At 46.9% G+C, this 15403-nt stretch overlaps 3 protein-coding genes across 7 annotated transcripts in view; 1 reads left to right on the top strand and 2 right to left on the bottom strand.

The window, feature by feature from the left end:
* ITGA10 (integrin subunit alpha 10) overlaps positions 1–3953 on the bottom strand; it is a 27298-nt gene extending 23345 nt beyond the window's left edge. For 2 of the 3 annotated variants that reach the window (XR_002728274.2, XM_023198633.2), the window contains exons 1-3: positions 3317–3952; positions 2389–2504; positions 1501–1702 (exon numbers count right to left, since the gene is read on the bottom strand). Coding sequence is in view for 2 of the 3 variants with exons in the window: in XM_023198633.2 (XP_023054401.1) it covers positions 1501–1702; positions 2389–2504; positions 3317–3372 (374 nt within the window). In the remaining variant the exon portion in view is untranslated. Of the gene's footprint in view, positions 1–1500; positions 1703–2388; positions 2505–3316 lie in introns of all 3 variants that reach the window. The other variant, XM_031935942.1, reaches the window with a different exon arrangement.
* On the top strand, positions 3483–10027 carry LOC111531388 (gonadotropin-releasing hormone II receptor). Of its 2 annotated transcripts, XR_004229067.1 has the most exons (3): positions 3483–4002; positions 4369–4589; positions 5770–5841. XR_004229067.1 is itself a non-coding variant. In XM_023198635.2 (2 exons), exons 1-2 carry the CDS (start codon positions 4080–4082, stop codon positions 8804–8806), a joined length of 747 nt encoding a protein of 248 aa, XP_023054403.1. In that variant the 5' UTR covers positions 3483–4079; the 3' UTR covers positions 8807–10027. The 2 variants fall into 2 exon arrangements, 1 of the variants encoding a protein (XP_023054403.1); XM_023198635.2 differs by lacking the exon at positions 5770–5841 and adding an exon at positions 8570–10027 and having other exon boundaries at positions 3483–4589.
* Positions 10028–10430: 403 nt separating this feature from the next.
* Positions 10431–12234, bottom strand: RBM8A (RNA binding motif protein 8A). 2 transcript variants are annotated; one of them, XM_023198636.2, is made up of 6 exons: positions 12063–12234; positions 11720–11779; positions 11511–11588; positions 11184–11320; positions 10752–10888; positions 10431–10642 (listed from the first exon to the last, which is right to left on the bottom strand). In XM_023198636.2, exons 1-6 carry the CDS (start codon positions 12127–12129, stop codon positions 10597–10599), a joined length of 525 nt encoding a protein of 174 aa, XP_023054404.1. In that variant the 5' UTR covers positions 12130–12234; the 3' UTR covers positions 10431–10596. The 2 variants fall into 2 exon arrangements, with proteins under 2 accessions (XP_023054404.1, XP_023054405.1); XM_023198637.2 differs by having other exon boundaries at positions 10436–10642; positions 11511–11585; positions 12063–12212.
* Positions 12235–15403: the final 3169 nt, after the last annotated feature.

Raw genomic sequence — 15403 nt, 5'->3', positions numbered from 1 at the left:
TTTTTTTTTTTTTTTTTTTTTTTGAGGCGGAGTCTTGCTCTGTCGCCCTGACTGGAGTGCAGTGGCCAGATCTCAGCTCACTGCAATCTCCGCCTCCGGGGTTTACGCCATTCTCCTGCCTCAGCCTCCTGAGTAGCTGGGACTACAGGCGCCTGCCACCTCGCCCGGCTAGTTTTTGTATTTTTTTTAGTAGAGACAGGGTTTCACCGTGTTAGCCAGGATGGTCTCGATGTCCTGACCTCGTGATCCGCCCGTCTCGGCCTCCCAAAGTGCTGGGATTACAGGCTTGAGCCACCGCGCCCGGCCATTTTCTTTTCTTTTTTTTTTTTTTGAGATGGAGTCTTGCTTTTGTCACCTAGGCTGGAGTGCAATAGCACAATCACAGCTCACTGCAACCTCTGCCTCCTGGGTTCAAGCAAGTCTCCTGCCTCAGCCTCCCAAGTAGCTGGGATTACAGGTGCCCGCCACCACACGTGGTTAATTTTTGTAATTTTAGTACAGACGGGGTTTTGCCATGTTGGCCAGGTTGGTCTTGAACTCCTGACCTCGTGATCCCCCAACCTCGGCTTCCCAAAGTGCTGGGATTACAGGTGTGAGCCATCGCACCTGGCCTGCAATCCATTTTCAACATCTCAGAAAAAGATGCCCTTTAAACACAATTTGAATCAAGTCATTTCCCTGCTCAGAATCCTTCAATAATGTTCCATTGTAGGATAAAATAAAACAAGCATTAACTAAAAGGCACTATATGAAAGGTCTGGTGCCTGTCTACCTCTCAAATTTGAACTGATGGACTCAATACTGCCAATCACACTGGCTTTCTATTTCTCTAATTCCCTGAAGTCTTTCTTAGTTCAAAGCCTTACTTAGAATGTGCTATTTTCTCTGTTTGGAAATGTCTTTTCTACTACTGTTGGCTTTGTCTAACTCCTCCTACTCAGACATCAGGTCTGAACTAAAATATTGCCTTCTCAAAGAGTTTTTTCCCGATTTTTCAATCTAAATTAGCTCCCCTTGTGATATTCTTTCATAATACCGCATACTTTCCCACAAATATATATGAGAAGTTATTCATTATAGTATCTAACTCCCCCACTAAACTGGAAGCTTCATGGGAACAGGCACATAGGCACATTATCTGTTTAATTCTTTGCTTTATCCCCTGCCCCACAGTAAGCATCTAATAAATATTTTTGGAATGAATGAGTAAGCAGGTAGTGAGGGGGAATAACCTGTGGTATAGAAGCACAATTAAAGTGATATAATATCTTACCTTGCACAATATTAGTCATTCATTATGGAAGATCATCTGTCTTCCATCTCCCCCCATTTGATATTCTCCAACAGTTTAAGATCTAACTGAAGACTGGAAGCCAAGTGACCGATCAAGACTTATATACTCTGGAAAGATCCTAAGAGATCTTTCCCTCATATAAGACAAGCTAGGCAATATAGAGGCTACAAAAAAAAAAAATCTTGAAGGAGAAAAGGATATCAAACCTGAATGAACGCTGGGCCCACTTCTCCTGATCCACACGGGGAGCCAGTCCAGACTTTCCAGCCCACAGGACATTGTCACAGGCAAAGTACAAGGCTCGATTGAGGTGACTAACAGTGATGCAGAATCTCAGGACAACATCTGATAGGTGAACAGCTCTTTTGGCTGACTCAAGGGCATCTGCTGAGTTACCCAGGCGTAGAACTTGTGGAGATTAGAAAGGGAAAGCAAGTATTTGTAAGTAGAGAGGCAGATAGCAAGAAACAGAAACAGACAAAGCAAGAAGGCAAAAGTTGAGCAATAATAACAATTTTTTTGAAGAGCAGAAACAGGCTGGACGCGGTGGTTCAAGCCTGCAATTCCAGCACTTTGGGAGGCCGAGGTGGCTAGATCACCTGAGGTCAGGAGTTTGAGACCAGCCTGGCCAATATGGTGAAACCCCATCTCCACTAAAAATACATAAATTAGCCCGGCATGGTGGTGGGCACCTGTAGTCCCAGGTGCTCAGGAGGCTGAGACAGGAGAATTGCCTGAACCTGGGAGGCAGAGGTTGCAGTGAGCCGAGATTGGGCCACTGCACTCCAACCTGGACAAGAGACTCTGTCTCAAAAAAAAAATAAAAGATAAAGAGAAGAAACACTTCATTTTTCAATTTCAAATTTAATTTTTGTGCCAGTTTAGTTTTCTCAAACTTGCCCCATTCTCTCCAACCCTCCTAATTACTTCCGTACCCCTGCTCTCTTATCTCAACTGGACGCATGCAGAGGGTAAGTGCAGAGCCAAATGAGAAAGAAGAACAGGCAGAGAGGGTACAGGAAGGAGGGACCAAGAAAAGAGAGCTGGGGATGGAGGAAGGGTTGGGGGATAAAAGGAAAGACAGAGTTACTTACGCTTTCTTCCAAGGCTCAGGTGGCCCTCCAGCTGTCGAATCTGTTTCTGTAACTCAGGACTGGCTCCATGCCTTTGCAGCGCATGGCCAAGAAGAGAGCAAGCATACTGGGCGGCCCTAGAGGAGAGGGCAGGCAACGTAAGGTGGAGACCTCCCTTACCTTCCGCTCAAAATTACCCTCCAAAAGGCACAGACTTCCCCCTTTCCCAGTTTGAGACCACTCCCCTTCCTCCTCCATGCCCATATCTCACCATTTCTCCAGGTCAGAGGAAGGGAAAGGCATAAGGAGAAAAAAGAGTCTAGAAAGGGGTGGGGAACACTATTGAATGCTGAGCAAATAAGAGATTTGACAATGATGAGGCCTGAAGGGGCCAGTGCAGGCCGCAGGGTCCATCACAAGCACATCAGCGTGAGCATGTATGTGATCGATGAGGGGAGGCAGACAGTTGGAGGGCATTTTATTCCTCAGAACAGGTGAACTAAGAGATTTCAAGGCCCTCTAGCTGAATGGAGACCAAACGCCAGGACGGACGCAGAGGAGTTCCCGAATGACAGCACGGTGTGGGGACATGGAAACTGGGAGTGCCTCCTCATCTCTGGGGGCAGAGTCCAGGGCTATCCACCGTGGGGTGAATGCTCCTCATTCTATCACCGCTCAGTGAGAACACTGTCGGTCTTATGTGGACACAGCAACCCTGAGTGGCCTCCCCGCTGACCCACTCATGCCTCAGTTTCCCCATCTCTTCCGCGAGCGGAAACGAATCATCTCCTCAACAGCGGCTCAAATCTGCGCCTCACGGTCCGTTCGGGCCCCCGTAGCCAGAGTTGACCCTTCTTGACCCCCCGTAGCCTGAACTGATTTCGCCTCACTAGAGTCTTCCTCTGCCCATCCCTCCCCCGCCCCACCCCCATTCCTATTCGGGCCGCACCTACACAGCCGCTCCCGGGCTTGGCTCTGAGCACTGAACCGGACCCAGGCGTCCATGACAGCGGCAGCCCAGGCTCCGCGGCCCCGCTCCCGCCCCACTTCCCGCCCCTAGTCACGCCTCCTGCGCGACCCAACGGTGCCTCGCGAGGGACAAACAATATCAGAAAAGAAAGCGAGTGGAGCTTGCCCTCGAAGCGGAATTTCAGGACGCGAAACGCGTGTCTTTTGAGCCTACATCTGCGTATTATTGTGCGTGTCTCTGTTAGAGGGTCTCCTTATCAGACGATCTCCACTCCCTAGCACGCCTCCAGCGGCACATTCTTCTTTAAATATTCCGGACCAAGGGCGGGGCCTGCAGGGGTGGGGCGGGGCGAGAAAGCGCCGCAGTGAACTCCACGCCTTGGAGGCCGGGATAGGTGTGCGCCCGGCAGAGCATCCCAAATACACATGCACGCAGGCTCTGACTGAATCCAGGGCTGTAGGGGCTAAAGAGGTCTAGGGCAGTAGAAACCCGAAGGCCAGGCTGGTCTTTCCAAGGAAAAAGGAGCGTGACTGGTACCAGATCTTCGTTCCCTGCAGAACCTTGACAGTTGGACAAGTGATCTCCTCCAGAACAGATGGAGAGTCTCCAGAAGCAGAGGCTTTAGTGAACGAAATTCGCAATAATCAGCTCCAGATCCTGAAAAGGTGGGAGAAGAATCAGTGGCCAGAGCTAACCGCTTCATACCCACACTGCATCCTCCTCAGTTTCTCTCCAGGCCACCATGTCTGCAGGCAACGGCACCCCTTGGGGGTCAGCAGCGGGGGAGGAGGTCTGGGCTGGATCAGGAGTGGTGGTGGAGGGCTCAGAGCTGCCCACCTTCTCAGCAGCAGCCAAGGTCCGAGTGGGAGTGACCATTGTGCTGTTTGTTTCTTCGGCTGGAGGGAACCTCGCCGTCCTGTGGTCAGTGACACGGCCGCAACCCAGCCAGCTCCGCCCCTCTCCGGTCAGGAGACTCTTCGCCCATTTAGCAGCTGCCGACTTACTAGTCACTTTTGTGGTTATGCCCCTAGATGCCATCTGGAATATCACTGTTCAATGGCTGGCCGGGGACATCTCATGTCGGACACTCATGTTCCTGAAACTAATGGCCATGTATTCAGCAGCTTTCCTGCCTGTGGTCATTGGACTGGACCGCCAGGCAGCAGTACTCAACCCGCTTGGATCCCGTTCAGGTGTAAGGAAACTTCTGAGGGCAGCCTGGGGACTTAGTTTCCTGCTTGCCTTGCCCCAGGTGAGTGACCTAGGACTCAGAACCGGGCAGGACAGGGATTTGGGTCCGTAGCATGAGTTAAAGGGTGCGCTTGGGGGCCATTAATTCTCAGGAAGTAAGCCTCTGCTTTTTTTTTTCTTTTTTTTTTTGCCGGCTCACTGCAACCTCCGCCTCCTGGGTTCAAGCAAGTCTCCTGCCTCAGCCTCCCGAGAAGCTACAGGAGTCCGCTACCACGCCCGGCTATTTTTTGTATTTTTAGTAGAGGCGAGGTTTCACCATGTTGGCCAAGTGGTCTCCATCTTTCGACCTCGTGATCCGCCCGCCTCAGCCTCCCAAAGTGCTGAGATTACAGGCGTGAGGCACCGTGCCCGTGCCCGGCTACCTCTGCTCTCTTCTGTAAGATTATTTGCATGTTAATTTACATCTGTTAAGAGCCTGCCTTTTTTTTTTTTTTTTTTTTTTTTTTTTTGCGGAGTCTCGCTCTGTGGCCCAGGCTGGAGTGCAGTGGCCGGATCTCAGCTCACTGCAAGCTCTGCCTCCCGGGTTTACACCATTCTCCTGCCTCAGCCTCCTGAGTAGCTGGGACTACAGGCGCCCGCCACCTCGCCCGGCTAGTTTTTTGTATTTTTTAGTAGAGACGGGGTTTCACCGTGTTAGCCAGGATGGTCTCGATCTCCTGACCTCGTGATCCGCCCGTCTCGGCCTCCCAAAGTGCTGGGATTACAGGCTTGAGCCACCGCGCCCGGCCGAGCCTGCCTTTTATAAGCAGTATCCTCTATTTGTGCCTCTTCCATTACGTTTTACTACACTTGGCTTCTGCATCTCTGCATCCTCCCAATCTCACCTCCTTCAGATTGGGGCAGGGAAGAAAAACAGAAAAACATACATGGGGGTCTATGAAGAGAGTGAAGTCAGTGGTTTGGGTAAAACTTTGTGGTACTCATTTATCCATTCAAAAAGTAATATGCATCTCCAGGGCCACTCAAATTTTGCTAAGGATAGGGTAGCAAAATTCTGCCTTCAGGAAATGTATTGACTAGTGCAAGAAACAAAGAAATTAGGCAATTACAATATAGTGTATTCAGAAGTGTTATGCTAAAGGAGCTAAAGACGACAATGGAGGGGGGGGAGTAGAGAGGGGTGTCTGACACAGCCGTGCAGTCAGGAACAGCTTTCCAGATGTTAATGTTTGATTCTTCAGAGATAGGTGTTGGACCAATTAAAATAGAAGAAATGCTAGGGAAGATGGAGGATAGAGGATCTCAATGCTGCTAACGCTGAGGACTAGTTAATGGTGAGTAATGAGCTGAGAGGGGAAGAGCGAGCCAGATCACAAATAATAAAATTGTACTTTATCCTGAGTGCAGTGGAGAGACACTAAAGAGAGTGACATAACCAAATTTGTGTTTTTTACTGACTTTACTGTCGAATGAGTGTTAAAATTGGAAAGAGGCGAGCATCTGAACCTGATACTAGGTTAATCAAATCTCAAAGCAAATCCAATACTGAAAAGGAACTAGAAATCTAGGTGGGAAAAAAGCTAAATACAAAGCAATTCCTTCAAGGCAAAAACCACTATCACTATCATGGGGTTGGGGGGCAGGATAGAGCAGCATCTCTGAAACTGTAGGATTAGAATTATGTCTAGAAGGAGGCCAAGAAGGGTCTAGGATTTGCTTCTGGAATGATAATATATTATACTGATTTAAGATTTGATCCTTACTTACATCCTCAATTATTAGAAATATAACTACTAGTAGTCTGACTATACTCCTAAGAACAAAGAAAGGCTTGGTGGCTCAAGCCTGTAATCCCAGCATTTTGGAAGGCCAAGGCGGGTGGATCACTTGAGGTCAGGAGTTCAAGACCAACCTGGCCAACATGATGAAACCCCATCTCTACTAAAAATACAAAAATTAGCCCGGTGTAGTGGTGAGCACCTGTAATCTCAACTATTCAGCAGGCTGAGGCATGAGAATTTCTTGAACCTGGGAGGTGGAGGCTGCAGTGAGCCAAGACTGCACCACTGCACTCTGGCGTGGGCGACAGAGCCAGACTCTGTCCGGGGAGATAAAAAGAGAAAACTAATACTTCTAATATGTTGCAAACAAGACCTTTACCAATCCAAGTGTTACAAAGAAGCCTGTTGCTACAGTGCCATTTACAATTAAGGTAAGGTACAATTAGGTTTGTTTACATATAGCAAATTTTACATGTGGACTGGGAATTAGAAGACTTTTTGTTTCAGTTTGCCTGTTTTACTTTGTTTTTTTCTGAGTCTCAACTCTAATGCTAACTAGCTATATGATTTTGGCTAAGGCACTTGAAATCCATGGGCCACAAGATGATGCAATGGGAAATGAATTTCATCCTTTCTTATGGCCTGACAATCTGACAATATTTGCAATCTCTATTTGTTTCAATGGCAAACTGATTGTGACATGTATGATACACGTGCAAAAGGTGAAATGTTTTGGTTCCAAATTAGTATCCTTCTGGGTAAATTCTGCCTTGCCCATATGCTATAGTTGTAGTTAAAATAATTAGTGTTAATAAAATAAAAAATTTAATAATGTCACGTTAGTGTGGTAAGGGCTTAGGAGTCCTTAGGGGTATGATTGGGGTAGTTAGAAATTACTTATTTTTGTAGGCTTGTTCCCAAGTTATCAGCAGTTGAAAGGGATGTTTCTACAGTACATGGTAAATGGTAATAAAATAGGAGAGAGGAAAGATCAAAGCAAGGCTTGGACCAAACTATGAATCCAAGAGCTTTGACTATTTTTTTTTTTTTGGAGACAAGAGTCTCGCTCTGTCACCCAGGCTGGAGTGCAATGGCACAATCTCAGCTCACTGCAAGCTCTGCCTCCCCGGTTCACGCCATTCTCCTGCCTCAGCCTCCTGGAGTTCCTGAATAGCTAGGACGACAGGCGCCTGCCACCACTAATTTTTTTTATCTTTAGTACAGACAGGGTTTCACCGTATTAGCCAGGATGGTCTCGATCTTCTGACCTCGTGATCCGCCCGCCTCAGCCTCCCAAAGTGCTGGGATTACAAGCATAAGCCACTGTGCCCAGCCAGCTTTGACTATTTTTATACTCCTCACAATTCTCATGTACTTCTTAGGCATAGCACAAAAACAAAAACAAAAACAAATTATAAATATATGAATGCAAGAGATGGGAAGAGGAAAGAACATTTTCCGAGTAGCTCAGAGTAGCCTGATCATAACTCCAAACAGTTCACAAAACTCTGTCTTAGGCTGAAACTATTCATCTTTCCTAAATGTCCCTCATGTCTGCTAAAATCACTGTCCCAAAAGTCTTGTATCTAGGAATCTGATACCTACTGAGCTTACCTTTTATCAAATTAATAGTGACTCAATCTGCATTGCTGGAACCCAGGCACCTTAACCTTGTAGCTCTAAATGGAAATAGTTTTTACTGATTCAGTTGGAAAACCCAGCAATTTAACAAAAAGGGGGAGGGGCAGCCCAATAGCATTTGGAAAATGTTAAATTTTATTATTTTACATTCTTTACCATTATAGTTACTGCACATAAGACTATTACTACTAAAGGTCACTTCAGAGTCACTGCAAAATGGCCTGGAATTTTGGCAGCACCCATATTACATAGTTTTTCTTTTTCCACAAAATAACAGACATACCAGGAAAATCATTTCAGCTAAAAATATGAGTGAGGTGGTAGAAATATCATCCCTTATAAAGCGCAGTGTTAGAATAGTACTTGAGAAGGCGGGATTGTTTTAAGTTCCGAGATTTAACAAACTCACTGCACAGCATCATATTCAAGCCTAAAAGGAAGACAGGATTTTCAAGATGTATTTCCAACCTCTTTAACATGGCACCATGGATGAACTGTTTTTCAGCACTGTGCTGCTTCACTTGGAATTAAGGATGAATTGGGAGGAGACAGTATGACATAGGTGGGTAGGTTGGGTGGTGAGGGGAACCAGTTCTAATAGTCCTGAACTCCACTCCAGCTGTTCCTGTTCCATATCGTCCACCGAGCTGGCCCAGTCCCTTTCACTCAGTGTGTCACCAAAGGCAGCTTCAAGGCTCGATGGCAAGAGACCACCTATAACCTCTTCACCTTCTGCTGCCTCTTTCTGCTGCCACTGACTGCCATGGCCATCTGCTATAGCCGCATTGTCCTCAGTGTGTCCAGCCCCCAGACAAGGAAGGGGAGCCATGGTGAGACTCCAATTCCCAGGCCTTAATCCTTAACCCTAGACCTGTTGCCTCTAGCATCATTTATCTACCTACCTAATAGCTATCTACCAGTCACTAAACTGTGGTGAGATCCTAACCATATGTCTAGCACCTGATGCTAATTTAATTGAATCCTTTCAGTTATAAACAGCTGAGTTAGCTGGACAAGGACTAAGGAGGCAATCAGTATTATTTATTCTTGAACACCATCAAGTCTTAAAGTAGACTGGGTGGCTTCACATTTCTATCATAATCCCTGGGGGTAAGAGATCATATAGTCCCAGGTTGGGAAGGGGAAAAGGGTTTGCAGCATTCTCCTCCTTGTAGGAGGCGAGCTCTGTGTCACTAGCTATGACCCTCCATCAATTCACCCTATACTCAGTTCAGAAGCTTAGAGTCTGAATTACAGTATATTTTCTAAATTCCTAGCCCCTGCTGGTGAATTTGCCCTCCGCCGCTCCTTTGACAATCGTCCCCGTGTTCGTCTCCGGGCCCTGAGACTGGCCCTGCTTATCTTGCTGACCTTCATCCTCTGCTGGACACCTTATTACCTACTGGGTCTGTGGTACTGGTTCTCCCCCACCATGCTAACTGAAGTCCCTCCCAGCCTGAGCCACATCCTTTTCCTTTTTGGCCTCCTCAATGCTCCTTTGGATCCTCTCCTCTATGGGGCCTTCACCGTTGGCTGCCGAAGAGGGCACCGAGAACTTAGTATAGACTCTTCTAAAGAAGAGTCTGGGAGAATGCTCCAACAGGAGATTCATGCCCTTAGACAGCAGGAAGTACAAAAACCTGTGACATCAACAAGTGCAGGAGAAACAAAAGACACTTCTATAACATCTATCTGATCCTAACAGAGTGTATAGGAACAAAATAATAAGTCTTTAATACCATAATATCTTAACATCTCATTTCTACTCCTGCTCTCCTAGTTCCCCCAAAAAAGAAATACTGACCAGTGTCTACTTTAAACCCTACCTGAAACTTGAGACTGTATCTAGTATAGAAATTCACATAACCAACCCAGTCAACACAGCAAGACCCCATCTCTACAAAAATATTAAAAATTTAGCCGGGCATGGTGGCATGTGCCTGTAATCCCAATTACTAGGGAGGGTGAGGCAGAAGGATGGCTTGAGCCCAGGAGTTTGAAGTTGCAGTGAGCTATGATCACGCAGCTGCACTCCAGCCTGGGGAACACAGCAAGACTCTATCTCAAAAAAAAAAAAGAAATAGGCTGGGCACGGTGGCTCAAGCCTGTAAACCCAGCACTTTGGCAGGCCGAGACGGGCGGATCACGAGGTCAGGAGATTGAGACCATCCTGGCTAACATGGTGAAACCCCGTCTCTACTAAAAAATACAAAAAACTAGCCGGGCGAGGTGGCGGGTGCCTGTAGCCCCAGCTACTGGGGAGGCTGAGGCAGGAGAATGGCATAAACCCGGGAGGGGGAGCTTGCAGTGAGCTGAGATCCGGCCACTGCACTCCAGCCTGGACTCCAGTCTCCAGAGCGAGACTCCGTCTCCAAAAAAAAAAAAAAAAAATAGAGTTCAGTCCCTAGAATTATCTTCACAATGATCCATACAGCCTTACTATGCTTTAGAACTTTCAATTTTACGATAGGAAAGTAATATTAAATGTAGAAAACAAAAATGGAACATTTATTCGCAACTCAAATACTATGCATATAGGGTAAGAGATTAAATATAAACACAGCAAGTTCCACCCCAGTCCTATCTGTCCAAGGCTGCATGGTCAAATGGAATCTTGAAGAGAACACCTGGACAACAGAGGACCTGTCAGCGACGTCTCCGGTCTGGACTTCTGCTGCGTCTTCGGCCTCCTCTGGGGAAAAAGCAGCAGGGAGAAGAGTCCATTAGAGGGACATAATACTACGTCCTCATTCTGTTTTGTTCGTATTCCCTTCACCCAGTGTTTGCCCTCTTCATTTTACCTCCTCTTGCCTTTTGGTGGACCCCGAACAAAACACCAGTCAACGCTGATGGGCTGTCCCATCAAATCCTGGCCATTGAGTCCCTCCATAGCAGCCTGGGCCTCCTTGTATGTTTCATACTCAACTAGAGTATACCCCTGGGGAAAGTAAAAAGACAGCTATGAAAACCCTCCTATTTTCCCAAGCATCACTGAGTATCTTTTTCCTCAAATCTAAACTCAGAAAAATCTATAAAATTTAAGCAATGAATGTACATCATATATCTCTGTATATATACAATATGTCTCTTTGGCGTGTCTGACAAAACATATCCATGTTTTAAATGTCATTTTATTTCAACTTTGCTCTTGGCCAACCACAGCAAACACAGAACTACCAATGCTGTCTAAGGGTTATGAAAGAAAGGAGGCAATAAAGTGTCACTTAGGATACCTTCAGATATCCTGTTCGCCTGTCGAGGTTGAGGTGAATGTTTTTAATTTCCCCATATTCTGCGAATTTGTCGTGTATGTCTTCTTCAGTGGCTTCCTCATGGACTCCAGTGACAAAAAGAATCCAGCCTTCAACAGCTGTTGGGGGACGGGGGGAAGTTGTATGAGTACATGAGAGAAACGCTTCAAGCAGGCTCACAGGAGTAGAGTGAGTGCGGACTCAGATTGTTTAAGCTATCTCTGAACCCATTCCTACTGCTTAACTATGTTATCGGTTTCTAACTACTACCACAGACACGGATACCTCACAGGTTCCATTATTACTCACAGCGTTGTGGTCCGGGTTCATCGCCATCCTGCTCCACGCTGTCATAATCCTCACGCATCCGCGCTCGGGACCCCTCTTCTATAAGGGACACACACCAGATCACCAAAAACTCCCCCTTTCTCCCATTGTTCCTATGAGTTGGGTGGGGACTCCAAAACCCGAGGCTCCTGCCCTACTAGGCCACTCAACCCCATTTTCCCCACACTCACCAGAGCCAAAGCCGCGACCCTTCCGTTTCTTTGCTTTTTCTTTCAGTTTGTGAATGCTCTCTGGAGCCCCAGAAGATAAAAGAGTAAGCAACCATGACAGTCATTTGTAACAATCATTTCTTTCCCAAAACACTGTCCGCAAGCCGACCCAAAGCGCCTCCACTCTCAGTGCCTTCCCGGTCACGCCCTCCCTTCTCCTAAAGGGGGCGGAATCTCTAATCCACCCAAGACCCGGTTCCCCGATTCCCATCCTCACGACCCAGGAGAAAAGAGAGTAAATTTTCCTATTATAGCCTTCTCTCACACCTTCCCCGCTACCCCCGCCCGCCTCCACTGTGCTCACCGTCCCCATCCTCATCCATGGCGAAATCTTCGCCCCCAGCCTCGTGAAGATCTAGCACGTCCGCCATCTCGCTTTCGATCGAGATCTCGTCTGTGCCGCTCAGACACTAGGTACCTCGGGAAACTGTCGCAGAGGTGAAAGGTCGCCAGTCAAGCTGACCAATCAAAGGCTAACTCTAAATCCCTCCCTCTGCACGGTAAAAATACGCAAATTGGGGCGGGCCTAGTTCGGAAAGATGCCGGAAGTGTTTCTGTGGCCATGTTGAGCAGGTCGCGAGCTAAATGCTGCCATGTTGGGAGGTGCAGACTACAGGGGTCAGTGGATAGCTCTTAACCGCGGCAGCTGCTGAGAGATACTGTACTATTAACAGTGAGGTCCGGCGTAATTTCCTTATTAGAGGGCTTCTTTATGTCTCTTCATCCCAAACTGGGAAATGGTCACTGAAGACACCTTTTTCTATCAAAAATCGCAGGCCTGTAACCTGTTCCGAGGCAAGGTGATGTATGATAGGAACGTTTTTAAAAAATAGTTTGATCAGCAGTACGGTCATAAAGAGCTGCTTCTGGAACGTACTGCAGCACCTAATTTCTCTTCAGGAAACTAACAGACCTGGTTGCAATATGATTGGTGAGACAGATATCAATTTTTTTTTTAAGATAAAACTCCCTGCCCGTAATCCCAGCTACTCGGGAGGCTGAGGCAGGAGAATCGCTTGAACCCGAGACGGAGGTTGATTAGCTGGGCGTGGTGGAGTGCGCCTGTAATCCCAGCTACTCGGGAGGCTGAGGCCACAGAATCACTTGAACCCGGGAGACGGAGGTTGCAGCAAGCCGAGATCTTGCCACTGCACTCCAGTCTGGGGGACAAGAGCGAGAATCTGTCTCAAAAAAAAAAAACAGTGAAAAAGAGTAAAACGACAAATAAAATTTCAAAGCGATTAGGAGACACTAATTTATTCTCCACGTAGGTAGTGTGATCATTTTAAAAATCAGTTGGTTACATATCTACTAAAAACCCTTTTTGTTGTTTTGAGACAGAGTCTCGCTCTATCACCCAGCCTGAGTGCAGTGGCGGTCTCAACTCACTGCCACCTCCGCCCCCGGGGTTCAAGCGATTCTCCTGCCTCAGCCTCCTAAGTAGCTGGGACTACAGGCGCCCACCCCCACAGCCGGCTAATTTTTGTATTTTTAGTAGAGACGGGATTTCACCATGTTGGCCAGGCTGCTCTTGAACTCTTGACCTCAGGTGATCCACCAGCTTCTGCCTCCCAAAGTGTTGGGATTACAGGCGTGAGCCACAGCGCCCGGCCTAAAAACCCTTTTTGTTAGAGGGGTCTGGCTATACCACCCAGGCTGGCCTGAAACTCCTGGGCACAAGGGATCCTCTGGCCTCCCAAGCAGCTGGGACTACAGGCATGTAACCCTGCACCCAGTTCTTTTCTTGGCTTTTTGCTGCACTTAAAATAAAATTTTGAACTCACACAGCCTGCTCTGCCTGTTTTCAACCTGTTCAACCACCAGTCTTCTCCATCACCCATGAAGCTCTCCTTGCACTTTCGCCCATCGGTGGTGTGCCCTTTCTCATCCCAGGGCTTTTGCAATTTGTTTTTTTGTTTGTTTTTGTTTTCAAGATGGGAGTCTCTGTCGCTGAGGCTGGAGTGCAGTGATGCGATCTTGGCTCACTGCAACCTCCGTCTCCTGGGTTCAAGTCTTCTCCTGCCTCAGCCTCCTGAGTAGCTGGGACTACAGGCGTGCGGCACCACACCTAGCTAATTTTTGTATTTTTAGTGGATACGGGGTTTCGCCATGTTGGCCAGCCTGGTTTCTAACTCCTGACTTCCGGTCATCTGCCCTTCTCAGCCTCCCAAAGCGCTTGGATTACAAGCATGAGCCACTGCTCCCCCCAGCTTTTTGTTCCTGGTGTTCTTCCTCTAGCTTTTCACATATTGGGTTCCACCTAATTCTTTTTTTTTTTTTCCTTTGAGATGGAGTCTCGCTCTGTCACCCAGGCTGACCCAGGCTGGAGTGTAGTGGCGCGATCTCGGCCCACTGCAACCTCCACTTCCTGGGTTCAAGTGATTCTCCTGCCTCAGCCTCCCAAGTAGCTGGGACTTCAGGCACATGCCACCATGCCCAGCTTTTTAAATTTTTTTTAGTAGAGAGGGGGTTTCACCATATTGGCCAGGCTGGTCTTGAACTCCTTACCTTGTGATCCATCCACCTCGGCCTCCCAAAGTGCTGGGATTACAGGTGTGAGTCACCACGCCCGGCCGAGTTCGACCTCATTCTTAAGGTCTCAATAGTACTGTCACCCAAAGGGGTCTTCTGTACCCTCCTATCTTTCACTGTGTATTTCCTTCACAGAACTTACATCAGAATCTTCTTTCTTTCTTTCCTTTTTTTTTTTTTTTTTTTTGAGACAGGGTCTTACTCTGTCAACCAGGCTGAGTGCAGTGGTGCAATTATGGCTCACAGCAGCCAACCTCCCAGGCCCAAGTGATTCTCCTGCCTCAGCCTCCTGAGCATCTGGGACTACAGGTATACGCCACTACATGCGGCTAATTTTTTTAAAATCTTTTGTAGAGAGAGTCTTGCCATGTTGCTTAGGCCAGTCAGAATCTTTAATTACCTTGTTTACTTTCTAACTTGTTTATTGTCTGTTTTTCCCATTAGAATGTAATCCTTATGGCAGAGATAGTTATTTATAACTAAAATCTCTAAAGTTTAGCCCAATATCTGGCTCATGGTAGACATCTGATAGATACTTATCGAATGAATGAATATTAGAATGGCAGGATATTCTGTCTGCCCGATGCTATGTGACGGGAAAATAAAGCTGGAAATACAGTTTAGGGTCTGCTATGCTAAGGATTTTGGAATTTATCCTATAAGCGAGAAATTTACCTCCTTCAAATATTTAAGTATTCATGGTTTTTAATATTTGCAAATAGTCCCCATACTAGTTTTTGCTTATTATTTTTCCTTAAATAGACTGACTTTAAACATAAATGTATACTGAAAGGAAAATCAATATTTTTCTACTACAAATTCAGATAAAAGCACAACTATTAAAAACTGTTTGCCCATCTATCATCTAAAATCATCTCAGGAACACATATAAAACTGGGAAATGGTAGGCCGGGCATGGCAGCTCACGCCTGTAATCCCAGCACTTTGGGAGGCCGAGGCAGGTAGATAGTTTGAGTTCAGGAGTTCAAGACCAGCCTGGGCAATATAGCAAGACCCATCTCTACAAAAAATTTAAAAAGAATTACTTGGTTGTGGTGGTGTGTGCCTATAGTCCTAGCTACTCTGGAGGTTGAGGTGGGAGGATTCCTTGAG

Source organism: Piliocolobus tephrosceles, chromosome 1 (genome assembly GCF_002776525.5).
Source record: "Piliocolobus tephrosceles isolate RC106 chromosome 1, ASM277652v3, whole genome shotgun sequence".
NCBI lineage: Eukaryota > Metazoa > Chordata > Mammalia > Primates > Cercopithecidae > Piliocolobus > Piliocolobus tephrosceles.
The sequence above is the reverse complement of the archived record's forward strand: the minus strand, read 5'-3'. Positions and strand labels throughout refer to the sequence as shown.

Bases quoted from the DNA above. Each gene is read 5' to 3' on its own strand.
- LOC111531388 (XM_023198635.2), top strand. From the start codon at position 4,080: ATGTCTGCAGGCAACGGCACCCCTTGGGGGTCAGCAGCGGGGGAGGAG. The intron at 4,590-8,569 runs GTGAGTGACCTA...ACTCCACTCCAG, and splicing joins TCCTGCTTGCCTTGCCCCAG to CTGTTCCTGTTCCATATCGT.
- RBM8A (XM_023198636.2), bottom strand. From the start codon at position 12,129: ATGGCGGACGTGCTAGATCTTCACGAGGCTGGGGGCGAAGATTTCGCC. The intron at 11,589-11,719 runs GTGAGTGTGGGG...TGTCCCTTATAG, and splicing joins GGGTCGCGGCTTTGGCTCTG to AAGAGGGGTCCCGAGCGCGG. The intron at 10,643-10,751 runs GTAAAATGAAGA...CTTTTTCCCCAG, and splicing joins CCACCAAAAGGCAAGAGGAG to AGGAGGCCGAAGACGCAGCA.